General features: G+C 46.6%; 1 protein-coding gene across 1 annotated transcript in view; it reads left to right on the top strand.

The window, feature by feature from the left end:
- The window catches only part of SERGEF (secretion regulating guanine nucleotide exchange factor), a 238,204-nt gene that overhangs the window by 21,899 nt on the left and 197,921 nt on the right, over positions 1-18,384 (top strand). Inside the window, 1 exon segment of the mRNA XM_030332663.1 lies at positions 2,180-2,338. Coding sequence (XP_030188523.1) covers positions 2,180-2,338 — 159 coding nt within the window.

Raw genomic sequence — 18,384 nt, 5'->3', positions numbered from 1 at the left:
GGGTTGAGACTGGCTGAGAGGGTCCTCATAAGGGATCTTCATACTTTGTACACTCTGGTGAAGTCCAGGGAGGTTGCCCTCTCTCAGGGTATGAAATAGACCAGATTCACATCATAGAACTGCAGAATGTCAGTGCTGCAAGGTCATCTGGGTGACAAAATGGCTCCACTGGTTTACACTCCCTCATTTTAGACCTGATGAAACAGAGGCCCAGAAGGTGAAGTGATGCACCCAGTATCAAAGAGCTATTGAGGGGCGTCTGGGTGGCTCAGTCGGTTTAAATGTCTTGGTTTTCAGCTGAGGTCATGATCTCACAGTTCGTGGGTTCAAGCCCTACATTGGACTCTGCACACACAGTGCAGGGCCTGCTTGGGATTCTCTTTTCCTCACTCTCTGCCCTTCCCCCACTCATTCTCTCTTTCTCTCTCTCTCTTTCTCTCTCTCTCAAAATATATAAACTTAAAAAAAAAGATTGAATAGTGGCTCTGGAACTTGAACCCCGAATCTTGGTCTGATGTCTTTTTCGTTATACTGTTTGGCTTTCTACCAGACTGCCCTATGGCAAGCAGCACTGGAAAACTTTTTTGGAAGGTCACAAAATGCAGTGGAAACAGAGGGCTTGGTTTCCGCTTCCACTTGACTCGTTATTAGCCATGTGATCTTGAAAGTCATTTAACATCTCCAACCCTTGATTAATTTATCTTCTAGAAGAATGCTATCTAATAGAAAATACAATGTGTGCGCCATTTCAAAAAGTAAAAAGCAGGTAAATTAATTTTAATAATATATTTTATTTGACCCAGTGTATCCACAATATTGTTTAAAGCAGTAATCAATATGAATTTTATTAAGGAGCTACATTCTTTTTTTTTTTTTTCAATGTTTATTTATTTATTTTGAGAGGGAGAGGGAGAGCGTGCGTGAGAGAGAGCGCGTGGAGGAGGGGCAGAGAGAGAGGGAGAGAGCAAATCCCAAGTAGGCTCTGCACTATCAGTGCAGAAATTGATGCAGGGCTCGATCTCACAAACTGTGAGATCATAACCTGAGCTGAAATCAAGAGTTGAGTGCTTAACCCACTGAGCCACCCAGGCACCACGCCCCCTTTTTTTGTGTGCTAAGGCTTCATAATTTGTTGTACTTTTTTGGTTTTACAACACTTCTCAATTTGGACTGTCCACATTTCATGTGTTCAGTAGCTACATGTGCATGCTGTGTGCTACAGAGTAGAGTGTAGAAACTTAGAATGTTAGGGTTGGTTGCAAAAGCTCTTAGAGACCATTCAAAGAGTCATAAAGTATAGGTTCTTGGGCCAAATTTTGTAGTTTATGGCTCCATTTGGTGTGGCTTCCAGTTAAAAATGATTTAGAACGTGAATGCCTCGTAGACTAGCATGTGTCCTCTAGCTTTCCACTGTGGCCCACAAGTCTCTCTTGTGGCTGGTATCATCAGTTACACTGCCTGCCCTTCTAGGCCAACCGCCCTCCCCTCTGATTTTCAGCTGGTGAAACTAAGGCTTAGGAAGTGATTTGCCCAAGGTCAGTAGCTAGTTAGCAGGTCCAGGAATAGAAGCCAGCATCACTTGACTCTGAATTTGCTGTCTTTCTGTTAATTCACATTGTCAGTCAGTCGCATTGCACTTATACCTCAGGAGGACTATGAGGTTCCAGTGAATTATGGTGCTGCACAGAAGGGAGGCAGCAGCATGATGTTTTCTGCTGGACAGGGCGTGTAGAGAAATCCTCCCAGGTCAGAAAAGTTTAAGCTTAAATAATGTATCTTTTAACCTGTTATTTTAAAAAGTTAATACATATTTTTCCTAACCACAGGTAATACAAGCATACATTAGAAAAATGTAGAAAATGGAGAAACATGTTTTTCTTAGGGTAGATGTTCAAGAAATATTTGCTGAATGAATTAATGAAAAAATAAACTCATACGTTCCTATTCCTTGACAGACTAGGAAGAACATTTGGCCTCGTTTCCTATTTATAGAATTAAAAACAATCTTCTACGTTAAAATGCCGTACATGAATTTTGTATCCTGCTTTCTGTAGGCCACGTTGTAGCATAAGAATAATACAACTTCTTTTAGCCACTTTCTTTTTTCAGATTGTGTTATTTTCCATCATTTTGAACTAATGTTCCTTCACCTCTTTTGTTCCCCTTCTGTTTGTTTAAGATGCAGGAGAGCTGTATGTTTGGGGAAGCAACAAGCACGGGCAACTGGCTTCCTTGGCTGCTTTCCTTCCTCTGCCCCAGAAAATAGAAGCACGTTGTTTTCAGAATGAAAAGGTCACTTCTGTCTGGAGTGGGTGGACACACCTGGTTGCTCAGACAGGTGAGAGAGCAGCAGAGAATTTGTGGTTGGTGAGAGCAGTTTTGGCGGGAGGGGACAGCTGTCTAAACAGCTATGAATGTTCAGGGCTAAGTAGGTAGGTTTTGACAACGAAAAGCTTTAAGGACTGGGATGAGGAGGATCTGGGATCAAGTTCTGTGGTCAGCCAGATATGGAGCTTTTCCTCTCTGGATCAAAGGGCTGCACCCAAAAAGGCAAGGCTAGGTTAGATGAACTCTTTCTGGTCCTATGAATTCCTTGAGGTTTTGAGAAGGAACCTGTTGCAGCAGACGTTCCCAGAAATTTGTCCAGGTTGTTGGGGAGGTGGGGAGTCTTTGCCTGGTCATAGCTGAAGAGATGACTTTACTTGCATTTCCACCTGAGTCTAAATTAAAGGTTTCAGAAACTTGAAGATTGGTATTTCAAGATTGAGGCAGGAGCATTATTTTGAATTACGGCTGGCATGATATTTTGATTTAAATTTCCATTAACCCTAATAAACCTTTGGTTTGGACATCAGCTGTTCCCTTATGGTGCCATGCCATCCAGCTGTTGGCATCTTTATCTTCTCTTGAGTCTCCATTTCTTTCTTGTCTTCTCTGTGGGGCAGTTCTCCTTTTGTGGTCTCCACATGGCTGATTTTGTTCTCTGGGGTTGTTGTTTTGTGGCCTCTCTTCTTCTCTGCCTTCCCACAGCTCCTGCTGACTTTGGTAGGGTTTCTCAGACAGGCAGTTTGTGATTCTCAAGATCTATTATCATGTCAAAGTCTCTTGAACTTCAGGGGTTCTCAGGAGTCCCTTTGCCTGCCTTTGGCCTGCTTGTTAGCTACACGCAGATCTCTAGGCTCCCAAATACCTACCTAGTGACTGTCAGTTACTGCAGTGCTTTCTGGTTTTTGTAGGTGCTCAGGTGAGCTTCAGTTATCCTTGGGAAGTCCCACATACTACACATGTGAACACACATACGCTTGTGAGTGTTCATATCGATGATGCTTTTAATTGGTCTTTTAAAAAATTTTATGACCATTTTGGAACAGAGGCCTGTGTAACAAAGGCATAAAATAAACTTTCTGTACTGACCACTTCAGAGGCTGCTCTAAAGGGGAAAAATCATGACTTTTCTCAAAGAGGTTTAGACTGCTTGAAGATTGGGACTGTCTACACAAAGTCTTCTTTCTTTCTTCTTTTTTTTTTTTTTAATTTTTTTAAATGTTCATTTATTTTTGTGTGTGTGTGAGAGAGAGACAGTGTGAGCCGGGGAGGGACAGACAGAGAGGGAGGCAGAGTCTGAAGTAGGCTCCAGGCTCCGAGCTGTCAACACAGAGCCTGACACGGGGCTTGAACTCACAAAGCGTGAGGTCATGACCTGAGCCAAAGTTGGACGCTTAATGGACTGAGCCACCCAGGTGTCCCTACACAAAGTTTTCTTAAAGCATAGTAGTTGTTTATTTGTATAATTGTTAATATTTGTCTATTACCCCAGACACTGAGCTCTGTGAAGGGCGGCACCATTATTAGTCTTGTTCACTTCTGTATCTTCACTTTCTAGTTGAAAGAGAGTAAATATTCAAATGCATATGAGTCAGGGTGGACAGCCAGGATTTCTGATCTCTCTTTCCTTGGTATCACTGGTTCTCTTTGCATTCATGACTCCAACCAAATCAGTTATTGTTTATTGGGAACCTATTGAGCAATGTGGTGAGTGTGGGAGAAACAGAGGAGAAAAGAACTGGGCTGTACCCTCCGTAAAATGTGTAGACAGGCCTAAGTCTAAGAATATAGACATGGAAGACTTTACCCTCTGTCCGTCCATCCATCATACGATGGTGAGGATCTGTTTATGTACCATACCTTGTAGTATATCTAAATCCTGCCCTCAAGGAGCCCCTTGTCCATTAAGGGAGAGAGACCTGTTATCCAGCTTCAGTACATTATGGTAGGAGATTTGCAACAGTGGAGCTAAGACAGTGCGCAGGAGTGCCATAGAAGGTAGCAGTAGTGTGAGTAATTGGGTGTTAACAGGTGGCTGTTTCATGGCTAGTCTTTTTTTTTATTTTTATTTTTTAATTTTTTTTTCAACGTTTTTATTTATTTTTGGGACAGAGAGAGACAGAGCATGAACGGGGGAGGGGCAGAGAGAGAGGGAGACACAGAATCGGAAACAGGCTCCAGGCTCTGAGCCATCAGCCCAGAGCCTGACGCGGGGCTCGAACTCACGGACCGCGAGATCGTGACCTGGCTAAAGTCAGACGCTTAACCGACTGCGCCACCCAGGCGCCCCGTTTCATGGTTAGTCTTCAAAGAACTACAGTGCAATGAAATACACTTACTACCAAATGGCAGTGAGTTTGGTTGAGTTTGTCAGTAAACCCCTTAACCAGTTATGTAGCTGACCAATGAAAGACACAAAGATGCTGCTTCTTGGGTGCTAACTTTGTAGCATTGTAACTGATACTGATTTCCACTTCTGGGCTAAAGCCCAGCCCTCCGGGTGGGAGGTTGGAACCCAGGGCCCTAACACTGTTTGAGTCACCCCAGCTGCTCTGGAGCTCAGCTTCACATCTCCACCTCCACTTGACAGCAAGATTTTTTGGTAATGTTTCAGCTGTTTAATTAGCTTGTTAATTCAGATCTCTTGTGTGTATACTCTGTCACTTTCCCCTTAGTCCAAGAATGGTCGTAAGCTGGTCTGTCTGAGTGTCCTGGCTCTTGTATTGAATTTGGGTAAATGGGAGTCTCCTGCTTTTTGATTCACCAATTTTGCACTCCTTCTAGTGGCAGTAGAAGCTTTTGCTCTGGCCCAGTGTCATTGAGAAGAAACACCCAGGGCTCCTGGTTTAATCAGACTCAGCTGCTCATATTAATGGGAACAAGATTTGCTCACAGGGTCAGAAGCAGCTCATTAGTGGAACAAGGAGTTACTTGACTGTAGTTGTACAAGCTCCAGTGGTGAATTGCTCTTGGGACCTGCTGGCAGGCCACATCAGCACAGGGCTGCTCTCGGTCTAATTCTGGAAGGCATTGGTTGTGTGATCCTGATTAAAAGAAGGATCTATGCACACTGGCCATATATCTGTCCAGTGAGATGGGATGGGATGGGGCGGGTTAGGACGACAGACAGAGAAGCGGACTCTGCTTTTCCCCATCTCCATGGTCCCTAGACCAGTGATTCTCAACCATAGGCGATTTTGTGCCCCAGGGAATGTTTGCAATATCTGGAAACATAGTTGGTTGTCACAACTGAGGGGTGCTGCTGGCATCTAGTTGGTAGAGGTCAGGGATGCTGCTGAACATCCTGCAATGCAAGGGCAACACCCCACAACAAAGAAATACCTGGCCCCGAATGTTATTCTCGCCAAGATTGAGATATGGTGCCCAGGACTCACACACATCCCTAGTGGTAGCTGCTTAGCTAGGGCAGTTCACATGCTATCAGGATACCTTTAGAGCTTGTCTGTATGGGAATCTGGGATGCAGTCTCTGCCCTCCCCCTTCAGGAGACTGGTGCCTGCCTGCAGTGTTTGCGATGGAAAAATACTTTTCTCTGTTAGTCAGAGGCACTTGGAAAGAGTCCAAGAGAACCTGTTCTAATCTGGGAAAGTTGGCAAGGATACCTGTGTCTCAGGCTGGAGGAGCTGCATTCTAGAAACCTTTCCTAAGCTGCTTAATATCCCTGATCATTGTTCTCAGGAACTTCGTGGGACTCCTGGGTGTCTTTATCCAGGCCCAGTGACCTGCAGCTGTCTCATCCGAGAGTCATGATTTCCCGGCCCGAGGTGCTTCTAGTAAGATTTGGGTGGCAGATCTGGGTGCCTTCCTAGCTTGGCGACCTTCACCTTTCTAGGCCTCTATTTCCTCATCTCTCACGCAGTGTGTTAAAACCTGCCTGCATTCTACATGGGGCTGCCGTGAGGTTCAAATGAATGAATCTGTGTGAAAGATCCCCAGTAATTGTAAACTTCTGTACACACCTAACTAAGTGAGGGGTGCCTGAAGCTGGGATATGTGAGTATATTAAGGAATAAGCAAGACTTTTAGAAAGACTTCCTTGTCAACAGAGTCTGTGCAGGGCTTGAGACATACCAGCTTTCCCCGAGGGCTTATGCGCTGTCCAGAGAGGCGATGCTCGGTGCCCAGCTCTGAGAGGGAAAGGTTCCTAAAGTCTTTCACTTACACATAGCTGGCAAGTGGCTGTTTCGTTAGGAAGAGTTAGGACGATCTATCTTTGTGGCCGCCCAGGTAGTTTTTCTGTGAAAATCTCTGATCACACTATTGTTCCTTCATGCTACTCATCCCAATTTGTAATCATACATATCCATCTGTGTTCTTGTAATGCCTAGACTGTCCACCCTGAGAGAGCCGTGTCTGTTTTGCTTGTGGCTGTGTCCCCAGCACCTGGCATAGGCCTGGCACATAGTAGATGGTTAGTAGCTAAATTGCTGAATGAATGAATAAATGGCAAGGTAGAAAGCAACGTGGACTTTGAAGTCAGACGGGCCTAGGTTTCTGAGTCTCAGCTTTGCCCCCTTCGTGAGTGCGTGGTGGTGGGCAGCCCCGCCTCTCTCCACCTTTGTGGCTACCACCGTAGGTCAGGCCCCTGAAACCTCTTGCCTGGATCCTGCAGTGGCCTCTGACATCTTCATCCTCCTACACTCACTCCCTTCCCCCCAATCTGTTCTCTACACCTCGGTTGGAAGGTCTTTACAAACCCATCGTTTCACGTTCCAGTGGCTTCCCAATGTTCTTATGATGAAAACACACTCCTTAGTGGTCCCGCGAGGCCCCATGTGGTCTGCCCTCTGCCTGCCTCGCTAGCCCTGTGTCATACCATGCCAGCTCTGGCTAGCCAACCAGTCTCCACTGTGGCCTTTCCCTGCTATCTTGAATGCATCATGTATTTCCCACCATAGTGCCTTTGTACCTCATGTTCCCTCTATTTGGCACACTTATTCCTATGCCCCTTCTTCATTTTGACTTAGTTATATCCTTTTCTTCTCAGATCTCAGCTTGGTCATTTCCTCCCTAGGGAGGCCTTCCCTTGCTCTCCCTGACTAATCACTTTTTCCTTTTATCTGTCTCATAGCACTACAACCTCTCCTGTGTGCTGTTTTTTGTAGATTCCTCCTCCCCTTAGACTGTGAGCTCTATAAGGGCAGGAACTACAATTGGTTTCGCTCAGCATTATATCCCCAGTGCTTGGCAAAGTAATTGGCACATATGAGTTTGGTACTCAGTAATGTTGGGCAGGTGAAAAAATGAGCTTATTTTCTCATCAGGAAATGGGGAAATATTGCTGACCTTGTGTGAGGATTAAATGAGATGATGTCTTAAATCTTCCAGTATCCATGGGGACTGGGCTCATGTGTTGGTTCAGTACACATTAGTTTCCTCTGCTCTCGAAAGCTCTGGAGCTCTCTGGAGGTCACATGCCCCATATCTTCTCCTTCCGGCAGAAGTCTCTGTGGGACTGATGTGGATGTCTCTGGACAGGTAACAGGTTGATTCAGGACTCTCCTGGAGAGTGCGGAAAGATCAATGCTTACAAATGCTAAGTGCTGGTTGCTGGTGATTTATTAGAATCTCAAGGGGAATGATTTACACAAGATTCAGACCTTAATGTGGGATTGGTCAGTGTCTGGAATCTGGTTGCTTCCCTCATACTGGAAGCTTTCCCTGAGCCACGCAGTATCCCAAAGTAGCCTGTGGTCTCACAAAGGCTATAGACTGAGAAAGTGAGCCCACATAACGATTGTTGACATTCTTCACTTTCTTCAATGTCACCAAAGAAAGTCCTAGAGAGTTGGAGGTTTTAGAGAATCCGAGATGGAAGAAGACATCTCCTTACCTTGCCGATGGGAAAACTGAAAGAAGAGAGAAGGTGACTTTATGGCAGCATTTAAGCTGGCAACCTGATTCTACTTTTCAGTGAATTTTCCCCCCTCCCATCACAGTGCTCCTGGTTCTTGGTTATATCCTTTTAATTGAGATATGTTTTATTCTTTTGTTTCTTTAAAGTGGAGAACTGCATGGCACACATGGAAGGGACCAACTCTTAGCCACTCTCCTTTCTTCAAGTGTCACTGGCCAAGAAATATTTTATTCTATTTGATGTCTAAGCATTAGTGAAATCCAAGCCCAGCAATTGATTCACACTATTTTTTTTTTTTTTTTTTTGAGTTTATAAATATATCTAATGCTGATTTTTCTGTTTTGGGGCCAAGATCCTTTCTAGAGTAGGGTGACAGTGTATATTACTCCATCTTCTTTGGGACCATGTATCGTGAAACCTCAACCGAGCTCAGGAGATTCTGACCTCATGGGCTCTATTTAAAGCAGATGCTTTGGAATTCATGATGTTTATGCTTTAGAACTCTGAAAACACAATGGTTGAAAGTCAAACCGAGCCCAAAGGACTATTTTGAAATGAATAGTTTTTGCTTCTCATTAAAGTCATTAGTTTTTATCCTAGAATCCTTAGAATGTCAGGAATGGATGGGAAATTAGAGCTCATCAGGCCCAACTCCTTCAGCTTAGAGATGGGGAAACTGAGGACTGATGAGGGGAAGGGCGTGAAGGAGGTAGGGCAGAACTCAGATCCCAAAGCTCTTGGTCCGGTGCTCTTTCCACCTTGTCATATTCTTTCCAGAGATGATGAGGAGATGTGGATGGCTTTACTAATCAACCCAGGGACGTGAACCAGGAATAGCAGTTCCTTCTGTACATGAAGTTGTTTCTAGAAAACTGATTCTTACCTGAAATGTGTAGCGGTAGATTCCCTTAACAGATTTGTGTGTGGAGCAGAAACTAGGAGATGGTGCCCAGGAGCAAGGGTCAGGAGGCCATTCTAGGATTCGGAGAAGCAGCTGCATTTCTGCTTATGATAATACAATCATAGTTCTTTTTTTTTTTTTTTTTTTTTTTGAGAGAGAGAGGGCACAAGTGAGTGAGGGACACAGAGAGAGAGAGAATCCCACAAGGGGCAGAGAGAGCGAGAAGTGGGGCTTCTCTGGGGTTCACGTTTTACCTGAAGCGGGGCTCGTGCTCACTGGAAGTGGGACTCAAACTCACCTGAAGTGGGACTCAAACTCACCGAAAGCGGGGCTCAAACTCATGAACTGTGGGATCATGACCTGAGCTGAAGTCACATGCTTAATGACTGAGCCACCCAGGTGCCCAGTCATAGTTCTTACGGACCACTTTTATCATTATATAGCGCTTTTGTATCCATTTTCTCATGTGAAGTGGCAACATGGGTGTTATCCTTGTGTCACAGACAAGTCCCTAATTGGTTAGCTGCCTTTCCTTGGTCTACTAGACTGGCAGAGCTAAAACTTGAATCTGGTCCCTAAGCCTGCTATTCTGATTCCAAGTATGTATCTCAGAATGATCTTATTCATTAGCATCTTTCTCCAATTTTTGATTCTTCTAAACAATAAGGAAGGAAATTCTTAGTTATCCTTGATCCTTCAGCAGTTATTTGTGGAATGCTTACTTATATGTGTATAGCACTGTGCTACAGGGGTGCCTGGGTGGCTCAGTCGGTCTGACTGGAATTTGGCTCAGGTCATGAACTTGAAGTTCGTGGGTTCGAGCCCTCCATTGGGCTCTGTGCTGGCAGTGTGGAGCCTGCTTGGGATTCTCTCTTTCTCTGCCCCTCCTGAGTTTTTTCTCTCTTTCTCAAGGTAAATAAATAAACTGAAAAAAAAAAAAATGTTTAGCACTATGCTATAGAATACAGGGGAATATAAAATCTGGAATATAAAATACTTCAGGAAGCTTGTGGTTGGATGAACAAATGAAATACTTAGTAGAAGAATAAAAAAGAATGTGGCAAAGAGTCAGAAGAGTGGCCAAGACACTGAAAGCTCTAGGGTTTCGAGGGAAGGAGAGGTCAGTGTGGGGGAGGGTGGTCAGAGAAGGGTGCGAAATCCTTTGGGAAAGTCACATTTTAATGGGTGGAGAGTTTGGGACTTGGTTCTGTTGCTTTCTTTTTGTCCTCTGGCAAGACACAAACCCCCCTGGTCCCTTTCTTCCTATCTGGGCAATAGGAAGTTGTGGATGTAGTGATCTCTAAGGACCATTATGGCTCTGAAATTCTATCCTATATTCAAATAAAACTGGCCTAAAGAAATAATTATGGAGCTGTTGGAAGATTAAGTATAATGCCATTCATTGCAGCCTGATTTATAATGACAACAAATGTGTGGACACAAAGAGGGATTGTAGGGGGATCAGTTAAAATAAATGATGATACAACATATGTTAGAATAGATAGCTGTTAAATAGAATGCTTTAGAAGGATATTTAATGACAGAAGAATATACTCATTATATAGTAAGTGAAGAGTAGTTTACAATAAGTTACCTCATTGTAACTTCTATTTTTTTTTTGTAAAGAATGTTTGCATAGGAAAGACTAGAAGGAAACAACGAGAATTTTCTCTCTGATGGTGAGATTATGTGAGGCTTTTATTTTCATTTATATTTTTATGCTAAATAGTTTGCAGTCTGGTTAAGTCTGATTGAATGTTAAGATTAATTGAATAAAATTTCTTGCCTGTCTGTGCAGGGAACTAGCCCCTTCACCGCCCTTTCCTGGGTGTATGTCCTTGACAAGTCACTTCCATGGGCTTCACTTGGGAGGCATGGAGGTGAGGCAAGAGACTATAGAAGGAGGCAGGAACGCAGAGATCTATTTTTGGCTTAGTCATGAGTCAGCTTTGTGACCTCGGACAAGTCCCTTCTGAACATCCCTGAGCCTTGGTTTCCTCATCTGAAGAGGGAAGTTGGAGGTCACAAAAGGTCCTTTGAGCTTCAAGCTATGCTTGTTCTGAAAGATGGGGGTTTCTCCACTGTCCTGGATTGGCTCAGGGCCTCATTGGTTCCTGGTGGCCTTGCTTTCTTTACTGTTCCTCTGCACTGAGTGCGAGCTGATTTTTTCCTGTTCAAAGTCGAGGTGGGGATTGAATATACTTTGTTGATAGGGCTTGGAGCTGAGAGGGTGTAGTGACAGCATTACACCACTAGAGGGAAGCATTGTTTGATTCCTCTTTCCCACTGTGCTATCTGCTCTTCAGGAGAATTGCCTTGATTTGCCCTGATTTGGTTTCAAATTCTAGAATTTTAGTATTAAAAGGACTCTGAAGATCATCTGGTAGAACCCCTATTATGTTGCAGTTATGATATGATAGAGGCAAGAAAAGGCAAGTGACCTATTTAAAGTCACACAGTATGTTTTTTTCAGGGTCTGCACTATAGCGTTTAGGAGAAGGCTGCAGACAAGAGCCAAGAGTGTGGTCACATGAGTCGAAAAAATGTAGACAGTTCCGACGATTGTGCAGGAACCTGAGAGATCTGCCTGGATATACTTTACCAAGCTGCTCTGGCCAGGTGTTGAGAGGCCTGGATATAGAGAAAAAAAGATATAACTCTACCCCAAGGAGTTCATGTCTGGTGGGAGAAGCACGTGCAAACACGTGGTGCTGCCCCAGTGTGTCTTCCTTGTTTTCTGGTTTCTGCCTCGATTGGGATCTGTGCTGTGGTGGTGACTTGGAGGCTGGCTTATGGAAGCCCTGCAGGTGTCTGCATGAATGATGCCCTCCAAGGTTAGGAGATAGATGCCCCAGGTACCTCCAGTTTGTTATTTCCAGTGCATCATTTCAAGCAGTGCTCACATGTTCCCATGCCTGGTCTTACCATTTCTTGAGGTTTGCAAGGAATCCTGACAGTTTGTTTCCCAACTTTGAAAGGCTTTGTTTCCTTGGCCCTGGGCTGGCTTTATTTTTGGTTTCCAGGGTGCCCGTCAGCCCTAAGCATTGTGGTTAAGTGGAATTATGGCTGATCTGTGCAACCTTGGGCAGTTCCTTCCTCTCTCTGGGCAGGGAGGTCAGGTTCTCAGCTACAGTGGTGTCATCTCTGCTAGAGAGATGAAGTTCTGGTGTTATTTTTGGTTTTTATGTTTGGCAATGAATACCCATTGATCTGTGGTCCATAGAAGTATAGAGTGTGTCCAGCTGAAGCAGAAGCAAGATCCACCCTTTGAAGCAGGATCATTCGAATAAGGGGCATGCCGGGCGGCCTGGCCAAAGCCAAGTGCAGCTGGGCCTACAGGGCCACCAGATGGCAGCAGTGGGCAGGCAGACAGCCTTGGGATGAGGTGAGTAGGGCCAGCATCCAGAGTCAGAATTAGCAAGGTCAGATCTGACCTAGAGGTCACCCAGGCCCTCTTTTTATGGATGAGAAAGCTCAGGCCCAAAGAGAGAAGAGGTTACCTAAGGTCTTGCTGTGAGTTAATACCTGATTGTCTCCTCGCTTGTGAGGAGAACTGAGATTGGTTTGGCCTCTAGCTGGCTGCCCCCCAGGAGAGCCAGGAGACAAAGGCCTGGGCCCTGGGCCAGTGAGCCAGAGGTGGGAAGGGAAGAGGACACAGTGAAGTGTCCGCCTTGATCTTGGTTTCTTTGAGTGTCTGGTCCCGGTGATTTTCATCCTTGCACGTGCAGTAAGGGTCGTGTCTGTTGTCTTCTCCTGCCTGTTGGCCCAGTTCTCTGGGCCAGGGCCCTTCCATAGGCTGTGCTGTGATGGGATCTTCCTCAAGGGTCATCTCACAGCCTCCACACCCAACAGATAGGTAGGTGCAGTAAGACACGAGTTGACACGATTGGTTGAACAAAAAAAATTGTTTTAATTTCCCCGGGGGTCAGGTAGGGCAGGGGACCAATCTTTGCCAAGCACTTACCATGTGCTAGGTGCTCTGCCAGGTGCTGCTGCTTACATACTCCTCATAACTCTGCGAGGTAGGCTTCACTTCCCTTGCCTTGCAGGTGAGGAAATTGAGGCTCAGGGAGGCTGAGTGGCTTGTCCAAAGTAACACAGATAGTTAAGCAAAACGGACACTTCAGCCAAGCTCTGTGTGGTGTCAAAAGTCCGATTCATTTCATTGCATTGTGCTGCCGCCTTTCAAAGTGTGCTGGAAATGTGGCAGGTGACTCAAGCTTCAGGGCAGGGAGGAGCAAATGTTGTTCTCTCATCCCGGGAGTCGGGGAGTCATGGTGGTGGGCTGCTGGGGAGGAGGCCTTAGAAGCAGTGAAGGGCAGGCAGTCCTGGCAGGTTCGGGTGGAGGCTGAGGGGAGGCCGAGTCTCTGTGCCTGTGCTCCAGCAGTTCCTCTGCCAAGAGTGGTCATCTCTGGTCCCCATGAAGCTACTGCCGCACTTGGGCACTTTCTGCCCATCGTCACCTCGCATAGCGGCCCACCCTGTCCCCCCCCCCATCAGAAGTAGCCACCACCATCTTCTCAGCACACTCTTCTCCCTGCCCTGCCTTATTTTGCACTGTAGCAGTTTTCACTGCCTGAAACCATGGTATCTTTATTTGTTTACTTGTTGTCAGTGTCTTCTCAGCAAACGTGACCCTCCTGGGTGAGGGACTTGTTCTGTTTTATTCACCTCTGGGTCTCGCCTGGCATAGAGGAGAGGCTCAGCGAGTGTGAATTGCATGGGACAGCTGCAGTTTTTGGATGGGGAAGCTGTGCCATTTCAGTGGCTGTGCTTGGGAGACCCAGCCTGGGGCCCTGCCCTCTTCCTGCCTTCTTGGAGGAGCCCAGGGCAGCGAGCCTCAGCTCCCTGAGGCTGACAGTGATGTCTGGTGCCCTACGGTCTCAGGGCCAGCTTTGACCCTGTGTGTCTCCAAGGCCTTGCCTTGGGTCCTTGGTTTCCCTTTCTGTCCACAGTGGATGGGGACACCAGTCATGCTGCGAGCTCACCAGATGGTTCTGGGAAGGGCTCAAAGGTCCCAGGCAGAGGATTCGGTTTCCATTCAAGGAATCCTTCTCCTCTTTCCTGGTGGGGATTGATTTGTTCCAGGAGCTTTCTAAAAGTGAGCATGCTTTAAGTGACTGGCCTGTAATTTCACCATCATTTTTAGGTTCTTGACAGATGGCACTGTGCTTGCCCTTTCTCAGGGGACCTTGCCTGTCTCATGGGAGCTGTCAATAATCATAGTGACAGCCAGTGCCGTTAAGTGCTCTTAGATGTGTGCCAAGAGGAAAGTGGCCCATTTTGAGGAATCTTGGGTCAGCTTTTTCCTAATCTGAGAGTGACTTTTTACTTTAGGAGGAAGCCTAATGTGGCCAAAAGAGCCCGAGGAGCCAGGCACAAGTTCTATTTGGCTGCTTTTTGGCTGTGTAATCTTAGGCAAATCATTTAACTTCTCTGGTCCTGAATTTCCTCATCTGTTAAATGAGATTCAGAATTTCTAATTCTTCTGCCTCACAGAGATATATTATGTCATTCGTTCATTCACACATTCCTTCCTTCATTTCTTCACCCTATTATTCAACAAATATTTGTTGAGTAGGCAGAGGTGAGGAGAAGGCGTTCCAGGCAGAAGGAATACTGGAAACGAAGGTATAGAAGTGGGAGGCGCCCCTGGGCATTGTTTGCTTAGCTTGGGGCCAGGTAGAAGGGACTGGAAGCGTTCAGGTATAATAGGCATGGGTCCTTATTCAGGCTTTATCTGTGAGCAGTGGAGGGAGAAGCTGAGGTTTCTGTGGGGGTGGGGGTGGTGGTGGTGACAAGTGGGAGCGATGAAGGAAAGGCCCTGCCTCCGGGTGGCTCTTGCAGGCTCCTCTGTCGCAGCCTCATGCTTGCTTTCCTCTTCAGGTCTCATCTCTGTGGCTGATTTCTAGGTACTTTGGATTGTCGGAGTGGGGGCCCCATTCCCCATGAACGAGGTGACTCTTGGAATGCACGAGATTGGTAGGGATTGGCATTAGCTGGCTCATTGGTCTACCTTCTGGGGAGCTGTCTTGGGCCACGTGGAAAGCCACTTAGGAAGCCGTCCTTTTGCCTTCAATAAGCATTTTTTAAAGGTCTAAAAATGAGCAGTTTTGGGGCTTATCCTAATCTCCCTGAGGAGATGGGGGTGTGTGGGGAAGGGCTGTTCACATTTACCAGAGACACACTGTGTGTCGGGCATTCTGCCAGGGCTTTACAGAATCATCTATTTAATCCTTACACAAAGCTTGCTGAGTAAGGCTCGCTTCATTTTACATGGGAGGAAACTGAAGAGAGGTTAAGAGATGTGGGCTCACCCTACCTGGTTACTTAGCCTTAAAGTGCTCAGTGTGCAGTGGGGGTCAGACAACATCACCTTGTCAACTTGAGGGTGTTGTGAAGACCAGATAAGATCCTGGATGTGAATGCACTTTGTGAGCTGGAAAGCGCTGTGTGCACAGGCAGGGAGTCAGAGTAGTACCACTTCCCAGTGAAATTGCCGGAGATTTGCTTGTGTCCTTCCTGCCTGGGCAGATAGAAAGTTCCAACCTTTGGCTTCTCATCTGTGCGATTTCCTCCAGGCAGCCCCAGAGTCAGTGGCTCCACTCAGCACTTCTCCCTTTTAAGCCCACAAATAGGCAGGACGCCTCTTTTTTTTTTTTTCTAAAGCAAATTAACCCTGTTGTACAAAATTAACATCAAAGTCAGACTTTCTTGCCATGTTGGTGAAAACAATAATAAGTCGTGGAATTTTAATGCTGCAGGGGACCATCTTCTCCTTATTAGAAATGTGGGAAAACAAGCCCCAGGGAAATGGTTCTAAAGCTAATGGATGCAGAGCCAGGGTTGGAACCCAGTGGGACCTGTGCCCAGGGCCTCTTCACTGCCCCACATCGCCCCTCTTAAGAGAGACTTCAAGTGCTTTATTGCCTTTATAGAGGAAGAATCCAGCTTAATAAATTTCATTACACCAGCCCCTTTATGTAACCAGGCTGTTTCCGGGTCCTGGCAGATGGTCCATAGTAACAGTGCTTTGCTGATTTGGTTGGAGCTGATCCTATGAAATGAAAAATCCTGTGCAGCAGATGCCTTTCCCAGTCTCTGGCCATGGAAAAGTCAGCCTCTCCAAGGAAGGCACTGTAGCTTTGGTTACTTACTGTCTCTGGTGTGACCAGAGGTGAGTGACACTGGAGGGAGACTTCAACCATGTCAGGTTTTCACAGAAGGTCACACTGGAGACTTAGAGTTTCTTGGCAGGTGGGGCACTGGTAAAGAGTGTTTCTTCTGGTGCCTGAAGGACAGATGGGAGCAGAAGCAGAGTGGGAGGGTGATGAGCAGATGTGGAAGGGAAGGACAGGCTGTCCCACCGTGGATCTGGCCTGGCGGACCTTCACACATTCCGAGGCCACGCACCTGCAGATGAGCAACTTGAATATAAATGCAGTGTTTGTCACGCACATCAGCCTTGACAGTAGTCTTTGATCTCACGCCTCTCCCAACCCCTTCCATTGAAATTACCAGGCCTCCAGGTCTCGTGATTATCTTGCCTTTTCTGGTGGCTGCTGGATCATAATGGGTTCTCCTCAGTGGCCTCCTCTGGCGATGCTCATTACTGACACTGTTTGATGCGAGTGGCAAATCCCCGAGCCATTGTGTGTGGAGTGGGCGTCACTTCCACGGGTCACTCCTTACCTTGTCCTGCTGCTCAGTTCTTGCCCTTGAAGGGCCCTCAGACATGGCAGTGGGAGAGTGCTCCCCTATTTGTGAGTGCAGCTCTGTTAGGATCCCTACAGGTCTTTTATGCTCACCTGTCACGAAGAGCCCGGGAGAGTTCCCTGCGGGTGCACTTGGAGGAAATTTGAGAGGCACCAGCCAAAGTCATGTCCCAAGACATTCTCACTGGTTGAGCACACACTGGCATCCCAGGACAGGCTCCCTCCCCTCTTTGCTCCTGCCCCTGGTGAATTATTTGCCCACTGAAAGCTTTGGGGCAACCTTTGTCTCCCCTGTTTGAAGGTCTTAATCTGCACCCCTCAGTAACCAAAAGCCAGTTTCTCTTTGTGGGGGGTTGTGGGATTTTTTGGGGTTTCAGAGGTGGAGTCCTAGCTTTCTACATGACAGTTTTTTTTTTAAATTTTTTTAACGTTTATTTATTTTTGAGACAGAGAGAGACAGAGCATGAATGGGGGAGGGTCAGAGAGAGAGGGAGACACAGAATCGGAAGCAGGCTCCAGGCTCTGGGCCATCATCAACCCAGAGCCCGATGCGGGACTCGAACCCACGGACCGCGAGATCGTGACCTGAGCTGAAGTCAGACGCTCAACCGACTGAGCCACCCAGGCGCCCCTCTACATGACAGTTTTAATACCATGGTGAGCTTTGCAGGATTCACGTCCCAGTTTATGGTTTGTCTCTGGGCCTGTTCATGCAGGGCCTCAGGGTGGTCTGCAGGGGGAGCTGTGTTCCCACAGCCAGGTGCTGGGATTTCACTGAAGGACTTAAGTGTTCTTCTCTGCAGGCCAGTGTGCTTGGAAACTGCATCTTTCCTTTTCCTCGGCAAACCAGCCTCTCAGGTCTCATTCCCAGCTCCAGCCTGCAGCTTGGGCATTGTGAGTCATCATCGGCAGCAGAAAATGCGGCCTCGCCAACAGCTGGGTGCAGCACCTGGCCTTTTTTCCCTTCTCTTTTTGTAACTTCATAGAGATGGAAGCTGCTGATGACCTTTTGTAATGGACGGTGACTGAAGGTGGAGGCCAGGGCTAGGGCAGCAGCTCTAGGTAGGGAGAGGAGGACCCTGAGGAGATGGGGTGGGGAATATGTGTCTTTCTTTCACCCAGCCCTTGGGCCTTCCAGAAAGTCATTCCAGGGAAAAAGGCAGTGAGGGACTGCGTGAGCTTCACCCGTCTCTCTTCTTTTCTGCCAAGGATCCCAGAAAGCCTTAGTTGATGCAGGTAGCAGTGGGGGCTGTGAGACGTTACTGGTGCCTTTCTCAGAAGCTGTGGACAGGATGTAGTAGAAGTCAGGGTAGTCTAGGTTCTAGACTTGTTTCGCTTCTAACTCACTATTTACCCTTGGGCAAGTAAGTCACTTTTCTTCCTGGGCCTCATTTTTCCGGGCCTCACTTTTCCTCAGCAGAAGCAGACAGGATAGAGTGCTCTGAGGTCCCTTCCTTCTATGAGTGAGTCTGTAATGAATGTAAAGAATTTTGAGCCTTGTTCCCTTGATCATCTTGAACATCTGAAACCTGTAACTACTTCTCCAGATGAATAGCGCTAACTGC

This window comes from Lynx canadensis, chromosome D1 (genome assembly GCF_007474595.2).
Source record: "Lynx canadensis isolate LIC74 chromosome D1, mLynCan4.pri.v2, whole genome shotgun sequence".
In the NCBI taxonomy this organism is placed as follows: Eukaryota; Metazoa; Chordata; class Mammalia; order Carnivora; family Felidae; genus Lynx; species Lynx canadensis.
The sequence above is the reverse complement of the archived record's forward strand: the minus strand, read 5'-3'. Positions and strand labels throughout refer to the sequence as shown.